The sequence below is a fragment of the Myotis yumanensis genome, unplaced genomic scaffold (assembly GCF_028538775.1).
Source record: "Myotis yumanensis isolate MYYU_CA2020_CCGP unplaced genomic scaffold, mMyoYum1.0.hap1 SCAF_7, whole genome shotgun sequence".
NCBI classification, from domain to species: domain Eukaryota; kingdom Metazoa; phylum Chordata; class Mammalia; order Chiroptera; family Vespertilionidae; genus Myotis; species Myotis yumanensis.
The window spans coordinates 39,702,091-39,728,043 of record NW_027223758.1 but is presented as its reverse complement, the minus strand read 5'-3'; the positions used below and the strand labels follow the sequence as shown (position 1 = coordinate 39,728,043).

The window sequence follows — 25,953 nt, the reverse complement described above, 5'->3', positions numbered from 1 at the left end:
AAAAAAGGGCTTAAAAAATTCACTTTATTTTTAATTTCCCACCTTTATTGAGATATTATTGACATCTAACATATGTAAGTTTAAGGTGTACAATGTGTTACTTTGATGCACCTACATATTGCAAAATGTTACCACAATAAAGGTAGTTGATGCCTCCATCTCCTCAATAATTCCTTTTTGTGTCTTATCATGAAGTAATTCAGTTATGTCATTCATACCAAAACAGAAAATACTGGAGCAACTTGGCACACTGTACATTAGATCCTCAGAACTTACTAGCACTGTGACTATTCACACTCCATTAGCAACCCCTAAAACAAGTGGTTGGAACATGACGCATGTCCAGATCTCACAGCAGTGGGTCCAAATTAGGAATACCCCCCCCCCCACCCCGCCACACACACACACACACACACACACACACACACACACACCTGTTTTACTAAAATTCAGGCCCTGTGACCTACAAACAAGAGTCACTTTCCATTGGACCATCATACCCAAAGAACAACCTTTCTCCATCTTCTAGGACAAGCCAAGCCTCATTTTCTTACTTTTCCCCTAAAGTATGTATTTAGCACTTTGGATAAAAACAAAAACTTGTTGTCTTCCCCACTTTTAAAATATGAAAACATATTTAAAACAGACTGTATGATCTCATCATATTTGTACTTTGCTTTCTTCTTAAATAATAGAGGGAAAAGCAAGTAGACCCTTTTAATAGCTCAGTCATCATAACATTTTCTTTGAACTTTTATTGGGAACAAGGACACAGTGCTAAACCATCATTTAGAAAAGGCCAACCCTTGCATTTAAACCCTTGTTTTCTCAAGAAAGATGCGGAGTGGGGGAATATATAGTGAGTGTATACATTAGAAAATACGCAGGTGCTCATTCACTCCTCAGATCCTGTGGGGGTACATACCCGTCTCTGATCCTGCGGGCCCTTGACTGTGGGAGGGTGATAACTCAAGTGTGTGTATACCCAAAATGCAAACTAGAATCCCTAAGTGACCTAAGGAGCAACTCAGAAGAGGGTGAACATTGGGGTCTGTAGGATTTTGACTGTTACAGGCTAGAAAGGGCACCACAGAACCATAGATAAACATGATTTTTTTAAAATGCAGAAACTATAGGATCTTATGTGGCCAGATGGAGGTAAGAAAGTTGGCCCCTGGTAGCAGCCCTGTAGCACCCAGCCAGGGCTGCAGTGGGCGCAGAGCCCCTCCTTGGAGCGCAGCAGCTCCAACAATTGGCGCGGATACTTCACATGAGAGTCCACAGGAAGAGCAAGTTTTCATGTATATTTTTTACATCCAAATTAAATTAACTCATGGAATTTTCCACCCTGAGGAATTAAAGTAGCAGCTCATGAAGTAATTCAGTTATGTCATTCATACCAAAACAGAAAATACTGGAGCAACTTGGCACTGTTTGAAAGCCTAAACTAGGCCGTGGCCATTTTATATTTTTTTAAAACCTGTGGTCGTTGTGTTATTTTAGCTTTTATTGTGGCTGCAAATTTTTTAAGTCAAAAGTATCTTAATTGCTTAGAAAACAGAAGTGTAAAATGGTTTCAAAATAAGAAGTTGTTTTAGGCAAAGCAGTTTTAGGAATGAAAACCTAAAAAAAAAAAAGCTTTAACTACATTTCTGAAAGGTGAGGATTCTACCTAATTGACATTTACAGTGGTGCATAATTATAGCTTCCTTTATATCCATAAGTTGTCTTAAGCTCCAAAGTTGAGTTTAATCACAGGATCTGCCCAATATTAGTTAAATGACATCTTTGGGGAAGTATTGTCCTGATACAGTAGCCATGTTCATTTTCAAGCGGGTAATTGGACATACTGTCAAAAACCAATGTATTGAGCCGCCACGTTTTAATGTCTCATTTGCCTTCTCCCCGGCTTCTGCTCACGGACGGTCTCTTTTGGAGCTGAAAGTGTGTGAAAGTTATTGGAGAAGGGCAGTCTCTGGGTAGTGTTTCTGTATGCTGCCCAAACTCCCCCCCGCCCCCCCCCCCCCCCCCCCCCCGTAGTCTAGATGGGAAACAGCTGGTTTTTGTTTAAAAAGCTGTTTTGCGAAATGTCTGAAGCTTGAGGTGTAGAACTGAGGTCACCAGTGCAGCAGGTGCTCAGGAACAAGTGAGCAAGGCCCTGGGGACCGGCCGGCCCTGTCGCCTTCTGCTGGGCACTTCCATGTGGAGGAACAGTGTGAAGTTGGCTCCTTCATTTCGGGCACAAACAGATATGAGAAAGTAATCGCATTAGCCAGGCTATTAGAAGTGGAGTATCTTTGAACACAGCCAGCCCTTGAGTAAATAATTAGCTCAGTATGAAAGAAACCAAAATGGTCATTTCCCTCCCAGGGTTTCATGCAAAAGTTTCGGCCTGAGCTTCCTTTAGATATTGTAAGATTTTGAATTTCCTTTTTAAATACACCAACACTGACAGAACTACAATTTCAAATAAGTGCTCCCATAACCCAGCGTGTTTTTCACGTTTATGGATGCCAGCTAAGCGAAAGGGAGAGAAGAAACCTGAGTTGGTGAGACCAGCACCGGAGCAGGTTTGAAAGAGGCCAAGTAAGAAACATGTGGAATCACTAACGTGCAGGGCACGTCAGATGTCCGCCCGTCTGAAGATGAAAGGAAGCAGCCTCCTCCCCTGGGACCTGGAGGTTATTAGCAGCTGTTTATCCAGTCGGGAATAGAGATTAACATTGTAATTTTTTTTTTAAGAACTAGAAGAAAATTTGTTTGGGAAGTTGGCTCTTCATACCAAGTCACTGTGCGTTGCCAAAAAAAACTTCCTTTCTCAGAACTCATGTACTCAAGTTGAGCAATGTTATGATTCTCTGAGAAATTCGGAATTATCAAAAAGTCCGTCTCCTTTAACTAGAACAGGGAAGGACAGGCATGGATGGACGTCGGCCATTGAGACATCTCCTTATACTCTAACTGGGAAGCTAGCTGTTTGGTGTGTTACCTGTTCTCCAGCCTGCTTCTAAATGGGGCGTTCTTTGCACGCTCCCCCCCCCATACCTCACTTCCCCCTAACTTAATCTCTACCATCCGCGGCATACACAGATGGGTTTTGCACATGCCTACTGCTTGTAAAATGCCTTCTCATGACATATTGGGGAAGCTGCTTAGCACTCTGTGGAGCTTTATTCCAAAAAAAAAGAGTTGGATATTGGTATTTCCCTCTGATTTAATGCTACTCTTAATGTCATTTTCTTTTATTAAATCCTTTCTTTCGCTTTTGATCTTCTTTATAGCAGAGCCACTGGTCATATGGAAACTATTATTGGGAGATGAAAGACTTCATTGCAGTTAAATAAGGGTGAATCATTTGGGCCAATAATACACACATCCAGTGAGGTACCATTTGTGTCCGAATGCCCTATGTTGTTCACTTTGTAGCAAAGCCATTGAGGTTTATAAAAGGATTTACAAAAACCTGCTTTTTGTCTGAAATGTGTAGTCTGACAACATGAAAACATTAATATGCAATCCTTAACTCCTTATATATAAGATCTAAATAATGCCACTTTTCAATTTAAAACTGAAACTTTCATTTAAAGTGGAGATACCACTTAATTAAAGTTAAATGTCGATTTTTAAAAAATATATTTAAATGATCTACATCAAAATTCTACCATCATTTGAAACCTGTCTAAGTGCCACCTTCCTTTTGAAGCAGCCCCTGTTGTCTCTTCTGATAGGGTTTCACCCGTCCTTTCAAGTCCTGCACGACCTGCATCCCTTAGGACATTCATCTTACTTTGCCTCCTATAGTAATTATATTAATCCACCATTAAGATAAGAGCATTGAAAGTAATAGTTATGTCTATATATTTTTTCTAAAAATGCCCAAATAGACCCAGGCATAAAGTAGATATTCAAAAGGCATTTGTTGAATTAAATGTTTATTATTGGATAGAAACATGCTAAATGTATATTCAACAATATCGAAAGGTGTTATGTTTCATAAAGAGTCTCACAGACACATGCCATTCGTGTCATCATCTATTATTAGGAAGCATCTAAGTGCACGTTGTGAGACTACAGTCCTATAACAGTGACCTCTACACCCCGTCCTTGCCCTGGGGACACTCTCGGCTCAAGACAAGTGCAGGCTTTATGAACGGCAGCAAACCGGAATCATCGAAGTGGAAGCCCTGCCATATTAAAGGATGCCCTTCTCCCTTCCTCTCTCTAAAATCAATAAAAACATATTTTTAAAAAAGAAGTATAGGTGTAGATCTTAGACTCCACAGAATAAGGAAAATCCATGTCACAACCTTGATATGCAAGGTACCAAGTGATGGGCATTTAGTGGGTTAGTATTTAGAAAAGTGACTGAGAAGAAACATTTCATTTGTTTAGGTAAGCTTCTTTACCCTGCCACTTCCTTTCCAAGTATTTTGCAGTAGGCGTGTGTTACTTGATAAGAAGAAGAGCATTTTAAAAATAAAGGGCAGTTAGGCAAGGAGAAATCCCGGTGTTGGACCTCCTGGACTAGCTGCAGGAGTTGTGTGGAAGGCAGGCGTGATTGTGCACACACACAGGTGTGCCTGCACTGCAGGGTCTGAAAGTGCTCCTCACGTATTCGGTCGTCTTTCCTGCTCACAAGGAATTGCAAACTTTCACCATAATCTCTGTGCTAGATGTGCTTCCTCACTGAGCATGTGGTAACTTTGGTTCCCTACTTATTAACCTGTACATGGGTCAGGGGAGGGACTCTGTTAACCACCCCTCGAACTACCTGTTTGGTGGGCTGCATCCACTTATGGTTTCCCCTCTATGAAAATGATGTAGAAAATTGGGGGCGAAGGATGGAGATACAGAGGAGAGAAATGAAACAGTTTCAATAGATGGAACTTATGAGTTAAGAAAAAAAAAGATGAACTGAAATCAGATAATCATTTGCATCTCTCGAACTAGATCACAGAATCATTCATTTTAACCATTTCGGTGGACATCATGGGAGTTTCAGCCTAGTTGGTCACATGACCAGTCAGCACTGCCAAGATTAAGGTCATTAAGATCATGTTTACATTCTCTTGAAAATTATCTTATCATTTGGAGAAGATAAGCATGAAAAAAAATCTCCAAGAATTGCCCAAAAAGGAATTACCTTAAATTTCAGGCAAAGTTTGAAGTGAAGCTATGAGATGAGATTTCCGGGGGCAGAAGCGGGGAACAGGTAGGTGTTCTTAAGATATTTAGGAAGTCTCCCAGTAAACATTGCCTAAGAATTAAAATCCAAACAAAAGAATTGAATCCATATCTGATTTTAGTGAAAAGTCCTTCAAATGTTTAATCCCATGAATTAAAAATATATATTCTGGTCATTTATTTGTGGTTGAAAGGTATCCTGGATGTTAGAACTTTCTCACACAGAAGAGTTGGTTATTAGAGTCTTGTTTTCTATAGGTTCTGGGTGCCTCTAGTACTGTTCCTCATGGTAACATCTCCTGCTGCCATTTTGTGAACTCCCAGGTTGCCACCGGGGAGCTAGTAAAAAAGTTTGCATGACCACTTCCCATCTCTTTAAGAGATTCGATTTTTGGATTAAACTATATTTTGCACATTTGGTAAAATAAGTTTGCTCTCCTCTAATATGACAGAGATATGGAAAGATAATTGAAACTGAAATCTAGTACTCTACCACTGTCATGTATAATTGATATTTCACGGGGAGATTACAGTTACAGACACCAAACCTGTTTTCTGTGTCAATGGGTGTCTAATTACAGTAAAAGCCCATCAACTTGTGTGTGTGTGTGTGTGTGTGTGTGTGTGTGTGTGAGAGAGAGAGAGAATATGGCAAAATAAGAAGAGAAAGAGAAGAGACACAAGTAAAAACTCTCAGGACCTTTTTCTTTGCCCAGTTCTTTTTAAAAATCACCTATGTCAAAAGAACAATGTTGAACCAGATGCCATTAATAACAAACTTCCATTTTGATATTACCGAAATGTTTCTAATAGCGTATCTGGTTTGTGTCATCATTTGGTCTAGAAACTGATGACAGGTTTCCTACATTGCCCATCCTGCACTCTTTTAGGAGGATTATGGTAGAAGAGAAGGAACTGAGGTCTGAAAGCCTGTTTTGAAGCAGTTATCTCTGGAGATAACATTAACAAGGATTGAATAACTGCCAAATGAAATTTAATACATTTTCCCATCCATGAAATAGGCCTTTTAAATACAACAGAATAATTACTTTCACAATACTCCCTGGAAACAAAGGGAGCAGACACACTGAATGTCTTTTTGTTTGTGGTGTTTGTTGTTCGCTGAGGATGGGGATGAGGGTGTTTACCAGGGTGCTGTGCATCCCACATAAAACAGCCTTGCCAGCAGCCACCCAATTTGAAGCTGCATATCTTTTAAATCAGCTTATGTTGGAGGAGTTGTGGCAGATATTAAATTTTGTAATTTAGTTAGACATCTTGGCGTTGGCCTTGGCCTGAGTTGGTGAACCATGATGTTTTTTCCTCTATGATAAAACTAAAATGATTTTCCTATCCATATCTGTATCTACACACACACACACACACACACACACACATACACAGTTCTAAAACAAAAGCTCCAGTAAATAGACCCTTTTTGTCCCTTAAATCTGTAAGCAGGGTGGGGCAAAAGTAGATTTATCATTGTGAGTATGTGAAACACAGACTTTATTCTTGTATTACTTATCAGTTATTGTATTATTTTCCATAAGAACAACTGTACACTTACTTCCCCCCCCCCCCTGTATATATACCAAATAAAATTGTTCAATGTTATAAGTTTTCTGAGTTTAAAATTTGTTTCAGCCCTTTAACTGGATGTTCACTCAGTCACTTAGCCACTTCCAGCCTTAGCTTTCTTCTCTGTCAAATGAGGAATTTGGCCTGACTGGTTCCCAAGTATCTCCAAGCCCTTAAACTCCATATACTATGATTTAAAAGTGCTTCTGCTATATTAATATTTTCCTCAGAAAGTAAGGTCATTTAACATTTATGGTGCTTACAGACTCAAAAGAAGTAATGCACTTCTAAAGTTATTTAATTCTGCCCAATGATAAATTAACACAGAATTTAAATAGCTATGTCATAATTTGAATATGACTTGAGCTAAGATGAAATGTAACTTAGATATTTGCACATAACAGCCATGGTCTGCAGGGCCTGAAGAAAAGGCAGAGATGTTGAGATCACATGATCTGGCCTCCTCTTCCTCTTTTGTAGCTCATGGGACCACAAATGAGGACACCGATCCTAGGTGGCCCATTCAAAGGATGGCCCACATCTGCTTCAAAATGAGCTGGGCCATCAGATGATCTTGACATTCTGAACTCAGAAATACTAAGACAGAGAGGGAGTTAGCAGCAGGCATGGATCCTGAAAGAATGTACCACAAGATAGTGTGAAGGAAGAGTCCAGCTGGATTCATGAGGGGCATAGTCAGAGAGAGACAGGTTCCAGCTGAGGAGGAGATGGGCTGGAACCGCTCATGAGACATAAGGAGTGGCCTTAGGTCCTGAGAATCTTCTGGGTCCAAAGCCTAAATTACGAAAACCTTCATGATAAAGCTTTTTTTAAAATTTAATTTACTGGTTAATAAGATTATATAGGTTTCAGTGTTCAAGTCTATTGTACATCATCTGTATATTGTGTGTTCACCACCCAAAGCCAAGTCTCCTTCTGCCTCTATTTATCCCCTTATACTGTCTTCTAACCCCCTTCCCTCTGGTCATCACCATGCTGTTATCTTTATGAGGTTTTTGTTTGGGTTTTTGTGTGTTTTTTTCTTAACCCCTTCACCTTTTTCACCCAGCCCTCCAACTCTCCTCCCTTCTGACAGCTGTATCTTGGCCAAGCTTGAGTGAGGCTCTGGTTCTTACTATTAGATCTGCCTCACTAAATTGATCTCGGGGCACAAAGTCTCACAAAGGTCACTGTAAGCTCACAAGGACAGGGCCACATCCAGGCTCTTCACCATGTGTCCCCTGTCCCTCGCAGAGTTACAAGCATGGGCTAGATTTGTAAACATTTGTGAATTAATGTGCACTTGGATCAATTAACAATTATTGAATATATTTTTAGATTTTAGTTCTAGCTTTTACTTTTAGCATAAATATATCTAAAGCCATATAGTATGTGACAGTAAGAAGGCTGTTCCTACAGACTGCAAAAGCATTTGCAATCAATATTAATTAAGTGAACTGGTTTCATAGGCTGGCTTTTAACTTTAAACTATTGCTTATCTAGGTTAAAAGGTTATTATCAAAATGGGGCTTTAATTAAGTATGAATTTTCCTTTCTTTTTTTTTTTAAAGGCGCCATCCTAAGAACCTATTTGTACGTTTAAAAGAATCTGGTTTTTCTAGTTACTTGATCACGTTATAAGGAAAGTTGACAGATCCTGATCCTGGCCAGGATAGCAGTATTGGTTCCTCCGTCTGTTTCTGAGCTACCCTAGTGGTGGATTTGTGCTGGCCACCTACTGTCTTTCTTTCCTTGTCTTTTATGTGACCAGAAGTAATGTTTCTGAAAGAGAACTGAATAGGATGCTGTTGTGGTCAAGAAAACATGCAAAGCTAATTCTTCAGATTAGAATATTATCTGATAGTCAGAGCTATTGGACTTGATCCTAGAGACTCAGGGTCATTACACATGGATTGGAACCTATCATCCATCCTTCGCTTGACCTGGAATACACCCGTTTGCAAAGGAGGTCTTAAAACAGTAAGGATAACTTTGTCCCCAACTTTCTTTATGGAAAATAATTGATGTATTGCTTGAGATGATCTAAAATGATCTATGGAAAATATATAAAATTAGGTAGCATATATGACTAAAATCTAAACAAAAACATAGTTGGAACAACTATATTCTCAAACATATTTATAATAATATCATGTAAGATTTTTTTTAAATTGTATTTTATTGATTTTTTACAGAGAGGAAGGGAGAGGGATAGAGAGTTAGAAACATCGATGAGAAACATCAATCAGCTGCCTCCCGCATGCTCCCTACTGGGGATGTGCCCACAACCAAGGTACATGCCCTTGACTGGAATCGAACCTAGGATCCTTGAGGCCGCAGGCTGACGCTCTATCCACTGAGCCAAACCGGTTAGGGCTATCATGTAAGATTTTACTGTCATCGTGCAGGAGAGAGATTTAAAATTAAATGGGTATGAACAAAATAGAGGCAAAGATGATTGGAAGTGCAGGCAGCTTGAGTTCTGAGGGTTCTGGAACTACTGAGACCCTTATGGTAATGTATTACGCACATGTTTTCAGAACACAGAACACTCTATTATCACTGGGTACCAGCTGTTTGACATATCTCCTCTTCTTGCATTAGACATGGGAATTATTCTCTAAAACTTCTAGTATTATTTTCTCCATTTTGGGCTTTGAGTAACTTATTCATCGTTATACAATTATTAAAGAAACCAGTTACACTTAGAATTTAGATATTGTTGACACTCATCATTGTATTATTTTCACTCAGTTACACTGTCTTCCATAATAGTTGAGGCAAAGAAAATAGAAAGGTAATTGGTTGTGAATTCTTTTTTCCTCTTGTAAAAACTAATCTCAGTGTGACCAAGAGGGGGAAAGAAGAAATTGCAGAATCAATATCTGAATATATTTTAAGTGAAAAGCAAAATATTAACCTTAAATTATATCATAAATGCCTACAAAGAAGGCTTGGAAGTTTTAACATAATAATTCTAAAACACCTCTGCTATGCTCAGATCCATGGTTACCTCAGTGATTCCAACTTAGAATCCTCCTTTGTGAAAGTCCAAGAACTGAAATCCACTGGGAATACCAAAAAATATGAGTCAGCGCTAAGGTAATTGTTTAGGGTAACATTGACAGACTTAAAGAGTGAGCATTTGATTAAGGCCTTTGAAATTCACGCTTACAAGTTGACATCTTGGATGGAAAGGGTAATCATCGAAGGAATAAATCTGGGAAATGCACAGATTTAAACATGGCAAATCAAAGCCTGAATGGAAAATAGTATCAGTCTTTGTTTGGAAGGAAAAATAAAAACATGTCCCAACAGTGAGTGAGAAATGGCTGGCGGAGCTGTGGGCATGGTCTGCCTGTAAGGGAACAGGCTTCAGTTACACATGAAAGACAGGAGTGGCGTGGCAATGGCATTACGTATGTGAGAAGGACTTACACTTACTCCATGAACTCCAGGGGCTGAAACTAGAACCAGTGGTGGAATGTGCAAGGAGACCGACTTTGGGTGAAAATGGAATGGACTGCTTTGGGAGACCATCAGGGTCTCAGTGCATTTGCTGCACACTCATAAGACCTAAATAACCACCATTTAGAATGATCCAGAAAGGGACTCAGGCACATAGGTGAAAGACAGCAGAGGCTTGCTCAGATTTCTTAGCTACAGCATTCATTTATACTTCACGAGTCTTTAAATCCTGTACTATTCTTGCTATATTTTGAATCTGAGCAATTGATCCTTCCCCCCGCTCCTGAATTATCTTCTTTGAATTGCCTGTAACGATGAGAACTGGATAGTGGGCTGCCTTAGCTAGCATGCCTCTGCTCAGTTCTGGGAATGCGACTGTTGTCAGCTCAGAATCTTGTTGTTGCATTCCTTAGAAATACTCTTTAAATATTTGGTAGCAAAAGAGTGGTGATTCTCCTTTGTGGCTTTATAGTTTGGATGAGAAAAATTCAAGTTTTTGATTTATAGCAGTCTAAATTCGTAGATAAATATTTTCAGTGTTAGACTCATTGTCTTGTGTAAATGTTCACCTAACAACAAACTAAGAAAATAACTAGTTGGAAATGCAAACGAAAATGCAGCTACTCAGGTTCCTCTTAGTTTGCAAAAGCTTGATGTTCTGCTTTAAGGCCGTGTACCCTCCAAAGTCAGCAGTTGCTGTCTTCATGCCGTGGGTTCAACATCTCTGTGCCCAGAGTAGGTAGTACTAGTTAATAAAAAGCTCAGCAGCAGGTTTTTCAGACTGAAGCATCGTGCTGTACTCTATGATTTTATTCTTGGAAGCATAAAGACTGTTTACAATATGGTGTCTTCCTGGGATCAGAATAGTGAAGAAAAAAAAAATGGAACAATGTCCAAACTCTTTGCATGGCAATGATGGCATTACTGGTGTGTTTAATAAAACCTTTATTGGGACATTTTCCGGTGTGGTGGCATTGGCAGAGACCGTCCCCCTTTGGATTTGGAACTCGGCAGCTGATGAAATACAGTAAACATTAATTTGGAATGGGCTGCCAGTTTTGGAAAGCCAGGTGACATTTTATTATATTTGTACCGAGCAGGGGCTGCGTCCCATACTGCTGCCGTTTCCGCTGTCACAGGCTTAGCTGGCATTATGGAAAAAAAATGGCAGGCCTGAGGATCTTATCCCCTGAAATGAAAGTCGAATGCCAAATTGAAATTCCTGTAGGATTTCCGATAGCAATGGGGGAATTGAGAAGCCCACAATTAAGCATATGGGCATTAAGATAATTGTCAGATCTGTTGGCGGACATGATAGAAGACAGATGGGTACGAATCAGTGCGCTCCACTGCAGCACCCTGGGAGACAATTTGACGTTTTACCTGCCTGAGCTCCTCTGCCATATTTGTCACTGGATGTACAGCACGGCATCTTGCTGAGTGTTAAGTGGCTGTGCAGGGCACTCTAGGTGTATGCGTGGTCCTTCAGCGCCCTCTAGTGAAATGCATTTGGGAGTTTTGTTTTGCAAAGGCCAGTCTTCCTTCATTAGGTCCTGGCTACCCCCGTAAACAGCTGTCTCACCTCTGGTTCCCGCTAAACTCTATGGTTCCTCTCGCCTTGCAGGTCGGGGCCCATCGTGAAGACGGAGTGGCCCTGAGAGGCAGCCATTCTCTTGTGCCAAACCAGGTTCCAGTCCCACAGCTTCCTGTCCAGTCGGCCACCTCCCCTGATTTGAACCCGCCCCAGGACCCGTATAGAGGTAGGTCCACTGGGGCACTTCTGTCCTCACACAGCAGCAGAGCTAGTGCTGATCCCCAGCTTACTTGGCATTCGTCCCTCAGGAAGCACTGGCAGAAAACCAAGAATCAAATTTGGCCCCAAAATGGTAAGTAAATGGGAAAGTATTTAGAACAGCTAATTGTGTTTCTTCAGTAGCTGTTTTCTTCAAACATCCTCTGAAATCCTGGTGCTGTTTCAGCAGGGACCAAGACAACAGACTGATGAGAGGAAATTTTATTTTAGCTATTTCCACATCTTACTCATTCAGCTCCTCTAATATGGTTAATTGTAGCCTGAAAATGATATTTCCAAATGAATAGGAAGGAAGGAAACTGTTTTTGTTGTTGAAGATTGGAGGAAATATAGGCATATCTTAAAAAATGGAATTGTTTGAACGATTTTCGGTATTGAGTCATCTAGCCCCGTAATGATTACTTCAGTCATACTGCGATGGGTTTTTCATGACCCCAGGAAGTTGTCCTGTTGGGGCAAGACCCGGGTCCCAGGCTCCCTGTGCAACTGAGTGGGCAGGTGATGAGGAGACACTTGAATAACATTTCATTCCCCTCATGTTTAGAACAAGAATGATAACACTACCATAGGATATGCCTGAGCATTTTTCACCTGTTAAACATTGTACTCATCTGAGTATTAATTATATATGGGGATGCCACCCCATTTTATTTGAACAGTAAGAATGTGGCAGACCATTATTTTAAAGAAACTTTGGTTTTTCTTTTTCTTTCCTAGACTAATGTTCCTTAAGTTTTAACGTGTATAAGCGTGGCTTGAGGTCTTGTTCAAATTCAGATTTTGACTCTGCAGGTGTGGGATTCTGCATTTCTAATGGGCTCCCAGGTGTAAGGATGCTCCTGGTCCATGGACCAAATTCTGAGTGACAAGGTTTCAGCCACAGATTACAAATAGAGGGCAATACTCGATACACAAGCTTCTAACCTAGAAATAAAGGCTTGCATTAGGGTCAAGTTTTAATGTGTGCTGTGATCTTGAAAGTTGAGCAATGAGAAAGCTTGAAATTTCTTCAGCGCGCAGCTATCTGCTTTCCATATGTACCATTTTTAAATGCTGATTACTCTTTGAGGATAAGAGAAGCCTAATTTCAGAATATCATTAGGGTATCTATTGAAGACTTGACTGTACATATTTAGCATACTCCCTGGGAATTATATTTTAAGGACATTTTTCTATTAAATCATTGCATATGGAAGAAACTCAATATAATAGCTGATATTTACTTGGGTTCTTAATCAGAACATTGAGGTGTATGATTTTCATGATTATGATTTTCATTGCAATTAAGTTGATGTTTTGTAGACAGTGAAATTACCATCTACTCCAAAAGATTGCAAAATAGAATTTAACCTCAGAGCCAATGCAGAGAGAACTTGCTTCCGCAGGTGCATTTCTGAAACTTCTCCAGGTAGTACATACATACACACAAAAGACAGAAGGGTCACAGTTGAGCAGCATGAATTGCATCGCTGGCAGTTCCAAATCTGGGGTGCGAGTTTGTGCCTGGGGTCTTTGGTGGAGACGTCACCGGGTCCCTCTGTTTCCGCAGGCATGCCCCCAGGCCTGCAGGGCCAGAGCGTCTCCTCCGGCAGCTCTGAGATCAAATCTGACGACGAGGGCGATGAGAACCTGCAAGACACGAAATCTTCCGAGGACAAGAAACTAGATGACGACAAGAAGGATATCAAATCAATTACTAGGTCAAGATCTAGGTAACAGTATATAATACTGTCGCTTCATTTAATTCCTTTATTGGACTTTGATGAAGTGAACAGAACAGGAAGAAACTATTCAGTTTTTTCCTGGCAGGTAAATCTATAGCTGGAAAGAAAATTAAAGGCCTACTCTAGAGGTACTGAAGTATCGTTTAAGATACCTGTACTCTAGCGAGGCCTGAAATATCTTTGCATTTGTGAATTTGGACCCAGGGCTAATTATACGCAGTAAAAACAATTTGTAACTGACTCAAACACAAAGAGTTGATTTTTAAGACTATACTTATTCTACAAATTTGGTCAGAAATGTTATTTCTAAAATATTTCTAAAAAGAGATCTTCGTGATATTGAAAACTCAATTGATCTATATGCAACTGTAATGTTTTTCTTATCTCAAAAATGAGAAAATACTGATTTCCCGTATTATTCTAAACATGTTGATATATATGTAAGAACGATACCTAAATTGCTAATTGTTTTTTCTCCCTGATACTCCTTCCTATAGAAAATGCAGCTGCAGGATCTAACTGTCTCCTTGAACTTTAGTCTGATAATCAGGTGGTTTTTAAATGCCGTGACACCCATATTTTTGATTTGCTAATTAAATGTACTAAAACTACACCTTCCTTTTAAAGGCTATTGTTCTTAAGGTTATATGTAGTGTCCTACAGGGATGAAGAAGATGCCACCTTTTCATATTGTCTTTATAATTATTATGATACATTTTATTACATGTCCTATCACAAGTTCCAAAAACCCTAAAAGCTTCTAGCTTCTCCCTTCATCGTCACTGCGGTTCCCTGGCTCTTGGCCACATCGGTGAGAAATCCCAAGGGCTTGCACATGCGCACCACCTTCTCTGTTAGTCCCGTCAGTCCTCAGTAACTGAAGCAGTGGCCATACTTACTAGTGTGCATATTCATTTACCTTGTGACGTTTCAGCACATTTTAACTTGCTGTTAAGAATCTTCGTATTTTAAAAGGTCACTCCTGTGACATTTACTCAAACCTCCAAAAATGTGTTGTAAGGCATCGCTTTTCAAATCTAGGCAGTTAGATTTGCATAACCAATTCTAATTAATTATTAGCCCCAGTAACTTTGGAAAACAATTCCCATTTTCAGGCCCACCCTTTGAAAGGTATGGCATGTGTTTGATATATAAAAATATTACCCAGAATTTTTAACTTCAAGACAGGCCCAGCAGAAACTTGACTGTGTTCTCCTTTCGCTTATTACATCCTATATTAATAGGCAGCTTGATTTCCTTGGCAACAGCAGAGGTCATGGGTGAGGAAGAGAAGGCTCAGCAGCGAAGTCAGAGGATCAGATGGCAGAGCCTTTTCCGACTGGTTCAGTTCAGTTGTGTGCTCACTAGCACACATCCACAGAACACCATCTCATCTGCAGGAGGGTGTACCTCTGGGGAGATGACCCAAGTCTTACAACATCTTTCTCTGGTGCCTCCCTCCTACCCTCCCTTACAAGTGTTCTTGGCTTAGATGGCCACCTTTATGTGCAACACGTGCTCGCAACCCAGGGATATCACTTCCATTTTTGCTCGATTGGGGCTTGTAAACCGTAGTTGATCCTTATTACGCTCTGGAAATTACCCAGAGATTCTCCACAGTGGAAGATTTAGGGCCATGTAGTTTAAGCCAACTTCATTAAGTGTACATCACATTGACCAGATAACTTCCCACATGTCCTCCAGCTCTGAAGTGCTGTGACTAACACTTTTTCTGTGAACATTTCAAATTCGTGGAATTTTAAAATAGAGGTTAACCTTCATGGTTATTTAGAGCCATGCTTAAATCTCTTGGTTAACATCCTTATAGCTGGTCACCTCCCTATTGGTTTTTTTGTTTGTTTGTTTCTTGGATTTTTTGTTGTTGTTGTTCGTCATGGAGAGCCTATTACTTTTGGTAAAGTTTACTTTATTTTTGATATCTCTCGTGCCCCAAAACTCTTGTTCATATTAAATCAAACTATTCGAAGTTCTTCTTTTCTATTCTGTCTTCCTGAAGCAAGACATCTCCCACGCCTCTTTTTACATAATCGCCCATGAAACACTCGAAGCCCTGATGCCATGAAACCTTTATGCTATGCTTTCCAGATGGCTCATCCTCCTATTTGCCCTCCATTCAAAAGTTTCTTCTCATTTGTCAGCATGACACCCACAAACAGAAATAATCTTGCCTTTCCAGACTCTACAGGGTCCAGCCATGCCTTTGGTATGAATCACACAATATTTCTGTTCTCACAGTCAGAGATTAGCTTGTTGGCTTCATTTTTGACTCACAATGAGTCAGAAGCTCTAGCCGGTAGATCTTTGGAGTTTGTTTGGCTTTGCTTGTTTTACACAGCTCAGGTCAACTCAGGTTTCCCCTCGCTTGTTTTTGGATCATAAACACCCATGATGTTAAAGGCCATGGAGATCATGTGTTTCTAACCTTTTTATTGAATGCACGGAGAAAACGAGACTCGGATACCAAACCTTTAAAGCAAATTCCTGGAGAAACCTGGACAAAAGTCTTCACTCCCATTGCTCTGGTGTCTTCAATGTAGGACCTTCTTCTTCATCCTGACAGCTGCACCACGTTAATTTTGACATCTCAAACTGTTTTTGCAATCATTTACTTTCCTTAACTTTCAGATGTCATGGTATGAAAGTTAAGAACAAAACAAAAGAGCAACTTCTAAAACTATTCTTTCTGGGTTGCCCTCCTGTGGTGCGGCTTCAGCTGAAGTTGACTGTGGCCCGCTTTGCAGGGTGTAGCCTCCTGCAGTAGTATGGGCGCACTCTGGGCCCTAACTTTAACCTCTCCTGTTCGGTTTGAGTTTAGTATCTAGGGCCTGTGACAGCCACCCAAAGCAATCCTAGCTCAAGTGCATGTAAAACTCTGCTAAGGACAAGAGCTTGAGATGGAAACATTCCGTGCAAACTCTGGAAGAAAGCAACAGTGATTGAGTGACTGCCTTTTTCCCCACACCATTAGAAAATGTCCCGTCCCTTTTGTCCCGCAGCAATAACGACGATGAGGACCTGACACCCGAGCAGAAGGCAGAGCGTGAGAAGGAGCGGAGGATGGCCAACAATGCCCGCGAGCGCCTGCGCGTCCGCGACATCAACGAGGCTTTCAAGGAGCTGGGCCGCATGGTGCAGCTCCACCTCAAGAGTGACAAGCCGCAGACCAAGCTCCTGATCCTCCACCAGGCCGTGGCCGTCATCCTCAGCCTGGAGCAGCAGGTCCGAGGTCAGTGCCAGGCAGCGGGCTCCTTGCAGAAGCCACGTCTCATGGGGCTGGAGGGAACGTGAAGGACTCCCCTGGCTTGAGCGAGAGCAGAGGGGACACAGGAGCACAGCTCAGGAGAGTTATGTCCATGGCAGACATGACTGAATCTACAGGCAGCTCCCCTTTCTCCTGCAATTAAGTTATAGGATCCTCTTACCACTAAGACTGCAGTGTGAAGCTTCCCCGTGCAGTCAGTCATCGGTGCTTCGTATATTTGCTTTACCAGCTTTCTGATCCTATAAAGGGCTCTGTGACTCCACCACGCAGCTCACCCTCTACCAGTGACTGAGGGAGGGAGTCTCTAGTGCACTCTCTAACTGTCCCTTCTGTCTGCAAACGTGAGGAAAGGGTCCCCAAAAGGGTACACGCTGCTCTCTACCAGCAGCCTGGGCAGTAACTGAAGGCTTTGTGCTTCCTTCTTCCACAGAGAGGAATCTGAACCCGAAAGCTGCGTGTCTGAAAAGAAGGGAGGAAGAAAAGGTATCCTCGGAGCCGCCCCCGCTGTCCTTGGCGGGCCCTCACCCTGGAATGGGAGACGCTTCGAACCACATGGGACAGATGTGAACGGGCAAGTGAGCTCCCCTGCACCAGCCTTCCCTGTGGTGCCCCAGAGTGAGCTGTCCCTACACCCAGCCTTCCCTGTGGTGCTCCAGAGTGAGCTGTCCCTACACCCAGCCTTCCCTGTGGTGCTCCAGAGTGAGCTGTCCCTACACCCAGCCTTCCCTGTGGTGCTCCAGAGTGAGCTGTCCCTACACCCAGCCTTCCCTGTGGTGCTCCCAAGTGAGCCCCCTGCACCCAGCCTTCCCTGTGGTGCTCCCAAGTGAGCCCCTACACCCAGCCTTCCCTGTGGTGCTCCAGAGTGAGCCCTCTGCACCCAGCCTTCCCTGTGGTGCTCCCAAGTGAGCCCCCTGCACCCAGCCTTCCCTGTGGTGCTCCAGAGTGAGCCCTCTGCACCCAGCCTTCCCTGTGGTGCTCCCAAGTGAGCCCCTGCACCCAGCCTTCCCTGTGGTGCTCCAGAGTGAGCTGTCCCTACACCCAGCCTTCCCTGTGGTGCTCCCAAGTGAGCCCCTACACCCAGCCTTCCCTGTGGTGCTCCAGAGTGAGCCCTCTGCACCCAGCCTTCCCTGTGGTGCTCCCAAGTGAGCCCCCTGCACCCAGCCTTCCCTGTGGTGCTCCAGAGTGAGCCCTCTGCACCCAGCCTTCCCTGTGGTGCTCCCAAGTGAGCCCCTGCACCCAGCCTTCCCTGTGGTGCTCCAGAGTGAGCTGTCCCTACACCCAGCCTTCCCTGTGGTGCTCCCAAGTGAGCCCCTGCACCCAGCCTTCCCTGTGGTGCTCCAGAGTGAGCTGTCCCTACACCCAGCCTTCCCTGTGGTGCTCCCAAGTGAGCCCCTACACCCAGCCATCCCTGTGGTGCTCCAGAGTGAGCCCTCTGCACCCAGCCTTCCCTGTGGTGCTCCCAAGTGAGCCCCCTGCACCCAGCCTTCCCTGTGGTGCTCCAGAGTGAGCCCTCTGCACCCAGCCTTCCCTGTGGTGCTCCCAAGTGAGCCCCTGCACCCAGCCTTCCCTGTGGTGCTCCAGAGTGAGCTGTCCCTACACCCAGCCTTCCCTGTGGTGCTCCCAAGTGAGCCCCTACACCCAGCCTTCCCTGTGGTGCTCCCAAGTGAGCCCCTGCACCCAGCCTTCCCTGTGGTGCTCCAGAGTGAGCTGTCCCTACACCCAGCCTTCCCTGTGGTGCTCCCAAGTGAGCCCCTACACCCAGCCTTCCCTGTGGTGCTCCAGAGTGAGCCCTCTGCACCCAGCCTTCCCTGTGGTGCTCCCAAGTGAGCCCCCTGCACCCAGCCTTCCCTGTGGTGCTCCAGAGTGAGCCCTCTGCACCCAGCCTTCCCTGTGGTGCTCCCAAGTGAGCCCCTGCACCCAGCCTTCCCTGTGGTGCTCCCAAGTGAGCCCCCTGCACCAGCCTTCCCTCTGGTGCTCCCAAGTGAGCCCTCTGCACCCAGCCTTCCCTCTGGTGCTCCCGAGTGAGCCCCTATACCCAGCCTTCCCTGTGGTGCTCCAGAGTGAGCCCTCTGCACCCAGCCTTCCCTCTGGTGCTCCCAAGTGAGCCCCCTGCACCCACCCTTCCCTCTGGTGCTCCCAAGTGTGCCCCTGCACCCAGCCTTCCCTCTGGTGCTCCCAAGTGAGCCCCCTGCACCCAGCCTTCCCTCTGGTGCTCCCAAGTGTGCCCCTGCACCCAGCCTTCCCTCTGGTGCTCCAGAGTGAGCCCTCTGCACCCAGCCTTCCCTGTGGTGCTCCCAAGTGAGCCCCCTGCACCAGCCTTCCCTGTGGTGCTCCCAAATGAGCCCCCTGCACCCAGCCTTCCCTCTGGTGCTCCCAAGTGAGCTGTCCCTACACCCAGCCTTCCCTGTGGTGCTCCCAAGTGAGCCCCTGCACCCAGCCTTCCCTGTGGTGCTCCCAAATGAGCCCCCTGCACTCAGCCTTCCCTCTGGTGCTCCCAAGTGAGCTGTCCCTACACCAGCCTTCCCAGTTACTCCCACCGAAGTGGTGGCCAGAGCAGTCCATTTCCCCAGATTAACAGATTTTCCCCTTGATAGAAGCGTTTAAGAATAAAATGTTTACTTCTACTGTTGTCAGTGTACTAATTATTTCCCCTCTTCTTTTCCTTCTCAGGTCCAAGCTGCCACATTGCTTCATTAACACAAGAGACCACTTCCTTAACAGCTGTATTATCTTAAACCCACATAAACACTTCTCCCCGACCCCTTTTTTGTAATATAAGACAAGTCTGAGTAGTTATGAATCGCAGACGCAAGAGGTTTCAGCATTCCCAATTATCAAAAAACCGAAAAACAAACAAAAAAAAAAAGAAAGAAAAAAGTGCAACTTGAGGGATGACTCTCTCTAACATATCATTCAGAATGTGCAAAGCGGTGTGAGCAGGCTGAGACCAGCCCAGAGACTGAATGGCAATCCTTCCACACTGTGGAACAATGCATTTGTGCCTAAACTTCTTTTGGAAAAAAAATATAATTAATTTGTAAGTCTGAAAAAAAATATTTAATTTAAAAATTGTAAACTTGCAATAATGAAAAAGTGTACTTCTGAAGAAAACTACATGAACGTTTTTGTTGGTATTCAAGTCAGCTAGTGTTTATAATTCCTGGATAGCGAATGAGGGAAGCTCGGCTGCCCTAGTAACAAAACCAGCAAACGTCCTGAGACAGCGAAGTGATGACATTAGCCATTCCTTAGGGTAGGAGGAACAGATGGATCTTATAGACCTATGACAAATATATATATAAATATATATATAAATATATATTAAAAATTTAGTGACTATGGTAAGCTTTTGTTCATTTGTTTCAGACTTTTTTCTCCTGTAAAAAAATAGTACTGATTAACTTTTTTAAAAGAAAGATTTTACTGTAAATACGGATTTTTTTTTTTTTTTTTGGTCTTATTTCTGTCCCTTCCCGGTTTGTTATCGTAACCTGTAGTGCCAACTCTGCTTCCGGAGGGGTAGTGCAGGATGAAACGCTGACCCTGATGTTGCTTTTCATTCACGAATAAGTAGAAAGTTGTTTCTCCAGTCTTTTGGGAACACAGGACTTAAAAGTCACATCATGTGTAGATATTACAAGCAGCATTACTAAGACACGGCAGAAGCAGTTTGTCTGAATTGTAATGTTGCGTGTGTGACCCTCTTCTGGGATTTTCAGAGGTACAAGGTTAGAATGCTACAATGTTACCACTGTGCCTTCCAATGTTTATATCATCGGAAACATAACATAATCAAAGTGGCTGTGATTTAACAAAATGATTAAAGTGTTACCTACATGTGTAGCCGAAGTAGTGTGCAGTGAGGCGTTTCTGAATACATGGTCAGATTTTTGGAAAAAAACAAAAACAAAAAAACAAGTAAAGTTCAAAAACCATCAAATGAGAAAATTGCAAGTAGTGTGACAGAGCTGATTGATTTTGTTGCTTTCTTGATTTTTTTTTTCAAAATGGGTTTACTAAGATGTAGATGATATAACTGCCTCCTCCATCTGAAAAATGCCAATATTCAATCATCATGCAGCATTATAACAAGCCTTATAAGTCCTAAAGCATTAAGTTGCACTTTCTTGAGGAGGGGTAGTGCAGTATTTCTCTGGCCAGTATGAATGAAGTTTATACCTAACATATTTGATAGAAACATAGGTCAAGCTATGGCACAGCAACTCATCAGATAGCTAGCTTTGACGTCTGGGCACAATTGAACCAACTTCCAACGTGAATCTTTATAATGATTGAGTTTGGTGTATAGTGCAGTAAACAAATAGTGCTCCTAGTTAAGTATTTGTCAGCATCCTTTTGTCTCTAACTCGTTTCTGTTATTACAGCCACACAATCTTGGCATGTATTAAGAAAAAAAAAAATCCCTATTCAAGTAGTTTTTTCCACCTATCAGCACTGAGTAAATGCCATAAATCCATCAAAATGGTCTAAATGTTCCATCTGTTCTCCTGTTTTGCCAGTTATATAGTAATGAAATACATTTGTAAATTTTATGCAACAAACGGCAAACGTATCATTATTTTGAAATTGTGTATGTAAAAGTTATATTTTTACACGTAGACTCTTGTTATTATGTGTTTTAATACATTGTATTGGTTTTTGTTTTGTTTTTTTTTTAACTGTGTGGTTTAAAAACGTCTCATTTAAATGAAATAGTGAGCTACAAGAATCTGAATTTTATGTTCATTTCTGAAAATGTAAGAACAAATAAGGTAGTTACCACGTGGTCATCTTTTACAAACCCATAAACATTTTGATTAGCTGTGTGTGTGTGTGTGTTGAAAACTGTAAATATGTTCAGTAGCGATAAAACTAAAATACTTTGATTTGTTTGATAAGTTCCTAAAATGTGGAGGTGGATTAAAACCTTAGGAGAATAGCAGAAATCAAACTTCATGAAAAGTTATTTTGAGGCTTTCCTGTGAAATGTATGAACAAAGGGACTCCAAGAGGGCATGGAAGACAGTGTTGTGTCCGCTCCCCTCCTCTGAAATAATGGAAAACATGTGTCTGTGTTCCCTGGTATGTAAAGATTTCCTTTAGTGGTACATTCTGCACTCACTTTGTATAGTCTACCAAGGCGGGTATCCCTAGGAACAATATATAGGAAGCAGGTCTACTTTGATCACATTCAGGATAAGTGTACAGAAGAAAATACGGTGTTTACTCTTTAGGGAACTGGAAACACTCCCTGTGTTGATGTACATGTTAAGAATGGCACTTTTGATACACGTTATCATACAGGTGCTTAATAGAGCTGATTTAAAGGTTTTCAAATCTGTAAACAGAGCAAAAAACTAAATTGTAGTTATTTGATTATTTTTTAAATTGGTGCTTTATATTTTGTTCTCACTCCAACAGAGGAAAAGCTGCAATTTATTGTTCACCAGCTTTGATGTATTCATTACCCAGTAATGTAATACCTCTATTGTCGAATTCCCTTTGGAAAGAAGCGAAAAACTTTCTAATGGCCACCAACAGCTGCTCAGTACTTTTTGCTTGGTGGAGAAACATCTGCACCTATCCGTGTAATTGGGTTGTGTCCCCATTAAAAAAGAAAGGAAGAAAAAGATGAAAGGGAATGTGGCCTTCTTAGTGTGTTTTTTCTCGTTGTTTTGTAAATTATCAAACCCAGGTAAGATATTGGTATCCTGTGCTGGATTTTTCTAATGAAATTTAGCAGAAGACAGAATTAAGGAACTACACAAAAATGCCATAAGGGTCCATACTCTATATGTGATGATACCTAGGCTGGGGATCTGTTTAAGAGACTTGGACATTAAAGCAACTTGGAACCATTGATCCACCTCCACATTCAAGTAATTTATGAATATGCAGAATAGGGATCTGTTCATCTAGCAAGTTTACCATTTGTCTTCTGTGTAGCTGCAAGGAACACTAATGTTTATACAACTGTCAGTCCACCCAGTGACGCAACTGGTTCTGATTCAGTCTTCCGATTCCTTTCTGTTTTTCGCTTTTTTCCTATTTCTTGATTTTTTTTTTTTACTTGTGATCTTTATTTTGATGAGGGGTTCGGGGTTGGGGAGGGAGGTGAACCAAGACTTGGGGTTAAGAGGATTTCGTCTTGGATCCAACAGGCAGAATATGATCTGTGTCCAAAAGTGAACTTGAGTCAGGAATGAAACATTTTCAGCATAAATAAGCACAAAAATTTAGTCTGCTGGCTGACTGGAAACAAAACAAACAAACAAACAAAAAGTCAAGATGGAATATGATGAATTCCAACACGATGGGGCACCAAGGCCGCTAGGCCTCTCTTTTTATTTTGCTTTGGTTCTGTTTGTTTTTCTTTAGAGACATGCTCTTTCTCATGGGACTTGACGTGGACTCATCTTCGTGCAGTGCTGGTTTTGCCATTCTCATTTCAAGTATTATAGACATATGTAACGGTGAAATATATGAACTGTGGCCTTTTTCATTCTTGTTACTTGTGATGCAATTAAGTGAAGATAAGAAAAAAAAAAGCAGAGATTTACCATGTATCAGTGCCTGGCTTTTTGTTATAAAGCTTTGTTTGTCTAGTGCTCTTTTTGCTATAAAATAGATTGTAGTACACCCTAGTAAGAAAAAAAAAACTAAATTTAAAAATAAAAATATATTTGGCTTATTTTTCGTAGGAGCAATCCTTTTATACCATGAATATTACAAAAAAAAATTGTCAGATTCTGAATATTTCTTCTTTGTAGATTTTTGGAATCATTCTGAGTAAAGTTTGTTACTTTATTTTACTATTTAAAAGATGTTATTTTACCATGTGTTACTGAGATGAAACTGTATGGTAGCTTTTTTTGTTTGTTTTTTTGTTTTGTTTCATTTGTTTATTTTTTTAGTTGTAGGTCGCAGCGGGGAAATTTTTTGCGACTGTACACATAGCTGCAGCATTAAAAACTAAAAAAAAAAAAAATGTTAAAAAAAGAAAAAAAAAAGGGAAAACACTTCAAAAAAAAAGATAAACAGTTACACCTTGTTTTCAATGTGTGGCTGAGTGCCTCGATTTTTTCATGTTTTTGGTGTATTTCTGATTTGTAGACGTGTCCAAACAGGTTGTGTGCTGGAGTTTCTTCAAGACAAAAGCAAGCCCAGCCTGGTCCAGGCCATTACCTGTCCCATCTGTAGTTATCGATGAAGTCATGTACATGACCGTTCTGTAGCAATAAATGTGCCATTTTTATAAACTGTTTCTGACACTTCTTTCACTTCATTTTGCATTGTCCATAGAGCTCTGATTCTCTTCTGTGAGTGAAACCACACCTATATTGCATTTTCCAAGTGTTGGAGGTATTGACAGCTTAACCAACAAAACACATACACACAAAAATCACAAAAGCAAATTGAAAAGCACACGAATGACCAAGGAAGAGATGCCCTTAATGAAATCGGAATGGGATGCATGTGAAACCAAAAGGAAACTGTCTAGAGGAGTAACTAATTGAAGGAATAGAACCAGTGTGCGTGTGACACTGAGGCTGTGCATTTGAAGAGCTGACCGGCGCCATGCTGTTGGTTGTGCTGCAGTCCCTGAGCTGAGTCTGCCTCACCTTGGGATCAGCTGGTCGACTGCTTTGGCAGAACCTTCTCGGCTAGATCTTTGCAGTCAAAAATCTAGGTGGTTTATTTTCTATCCCTTTGTTAAGAGCTGAATACTGTTAACCACAATTACTATTACACTGTATTTCTTCCTTCTCAAACTGTCCCCACCCCACTGCTTCTGGTTGACCTCTTTTGACTCTTAATCCAGATGTAAACAACCAGATGTGTTGTTTTTCCCAACCTGTACAAACTGACCTGTGTCACCTATTGTGGGAGGGAAAACAAATGTACAGATTAAAATTATTCAGTGTTATGTACTGTAAGTTAATATTTTTGTAGAATGGACATCAATCTACTTGGCAACACTTGGAGGCTGTGTCAATCTTGCGTTGTAGAAGTGTACAGTCAAGCCTGCAATGGAAAGGAAGCCCGGGGTAGATGAGCACTTGCTGACAATGTCCTGGTCCCGTGCGTGGTGGTTGCCGGGCGTCTCCGTGATCGCTCTTGTGTTCTTTCTAATGGGGTTTAATGACTAGTTTACCGGAAGGAGAATGTTGGCACCATGTGGTTCACGTGTGAAGTGCCCTCCAGAGCCAAACGTTGGAATTTTTTTCTTTTTGGTTGCAAAGTTTGCAGATATTTAAATTTTATGAACTTTCCAAAGATTTTGGTTGATAACCCTTTTTTCTTCTAAATGATCTGAGATGTTCTTATGTTGCTGTGTGTTTTAAATATATACAAAAGAGCCATGAGCATTTAGTCTTTCAGTATTCTATTTGATCATATGTTAAGAAGGGGGACAATGAGCTTGGGCACCCCTTCAGTGACTCTTCTAGAGTCTATTCACAGGTTTTATGTCAGACGAGTACCTTAAACCTTTGGGTACATTTTCCAAAGGGAAGTTAAGTTGCTGGAGAAATGAAAATATCTGGAAGTTAAACAGATCCCAATAATGTTAAAAATGAAGACTATCCAAAGAAGTTGAGACAGGGAATCGTATTTCGTCTCATAACTGGGTCCATTCATATAAGACCAAGTGGAATGTGTATCCCAGGCTTTAATGACCGGCCACCTTTCTCTTGGCTGACAACCTAAGGTTGAGTCAGCCACTGCAGAGGACGGCTTGCAGACAAGACGAACCAGGGTGCTGCTTGTGTTCAGGTCCCCCAGGAGCCTACGTTTAATTTGCACGTGGGACCCTAATGCTCTGCCCTGCCAGCCAGAAGGCGGCACGTTCAGTCAGGTGTGCTCCGACGTCTCACTGGGTCCGTGCGCACCTGTTCCCA

The 25,953-nt window shown here is 41.9% G+C and overlaps 1 protein-coding gene across 24 annotated transcripts in view; it reads left to right on the top strand.

The window, feature by feature from the left end:
* TCF4 (transcription factor 4) overlaps nt 1-24,312 on the top strand; it is a 339,169-nt gene extending 314,857 nt beyond the window's left edge. For 18 of the 24 annotated variants that reach the window (XM_070420331.1, XM_070420346.1, XM_070420323.1 and 15 more), the window contains 5 exons: nt 11,858-11,993; nt 13,596-13,758; nt 16,788-17,017; nt 17,484-17,624; nt 19,724-24,312. In XM_070420331.1, the coding sequence (XP_070276432.1) occupies nt 11,858-11,993; nt 13,596-13,758; nt 16,788-17,017; nt 17,484-17,620 (666 nt within the window). In that variant the 3' untranslated portion in view covers nt 17,621-17,624; nt 19,724-24,312. The remainder of the gene's footprint in view (nt 1-11,857; nt 11,994-13,595; nt 13,759-16,787; nt 17,018-17,483; nt 17,625-19,723) is intronic. The other 6 variants (XM_070420329.1, XM_070420330.1, XM_070420328.1 and 3 more) reach the window with 1 other exon arrangement.
* Nucleotides 24,313-25,953: the final 1,641 nt, after the last annotated feature.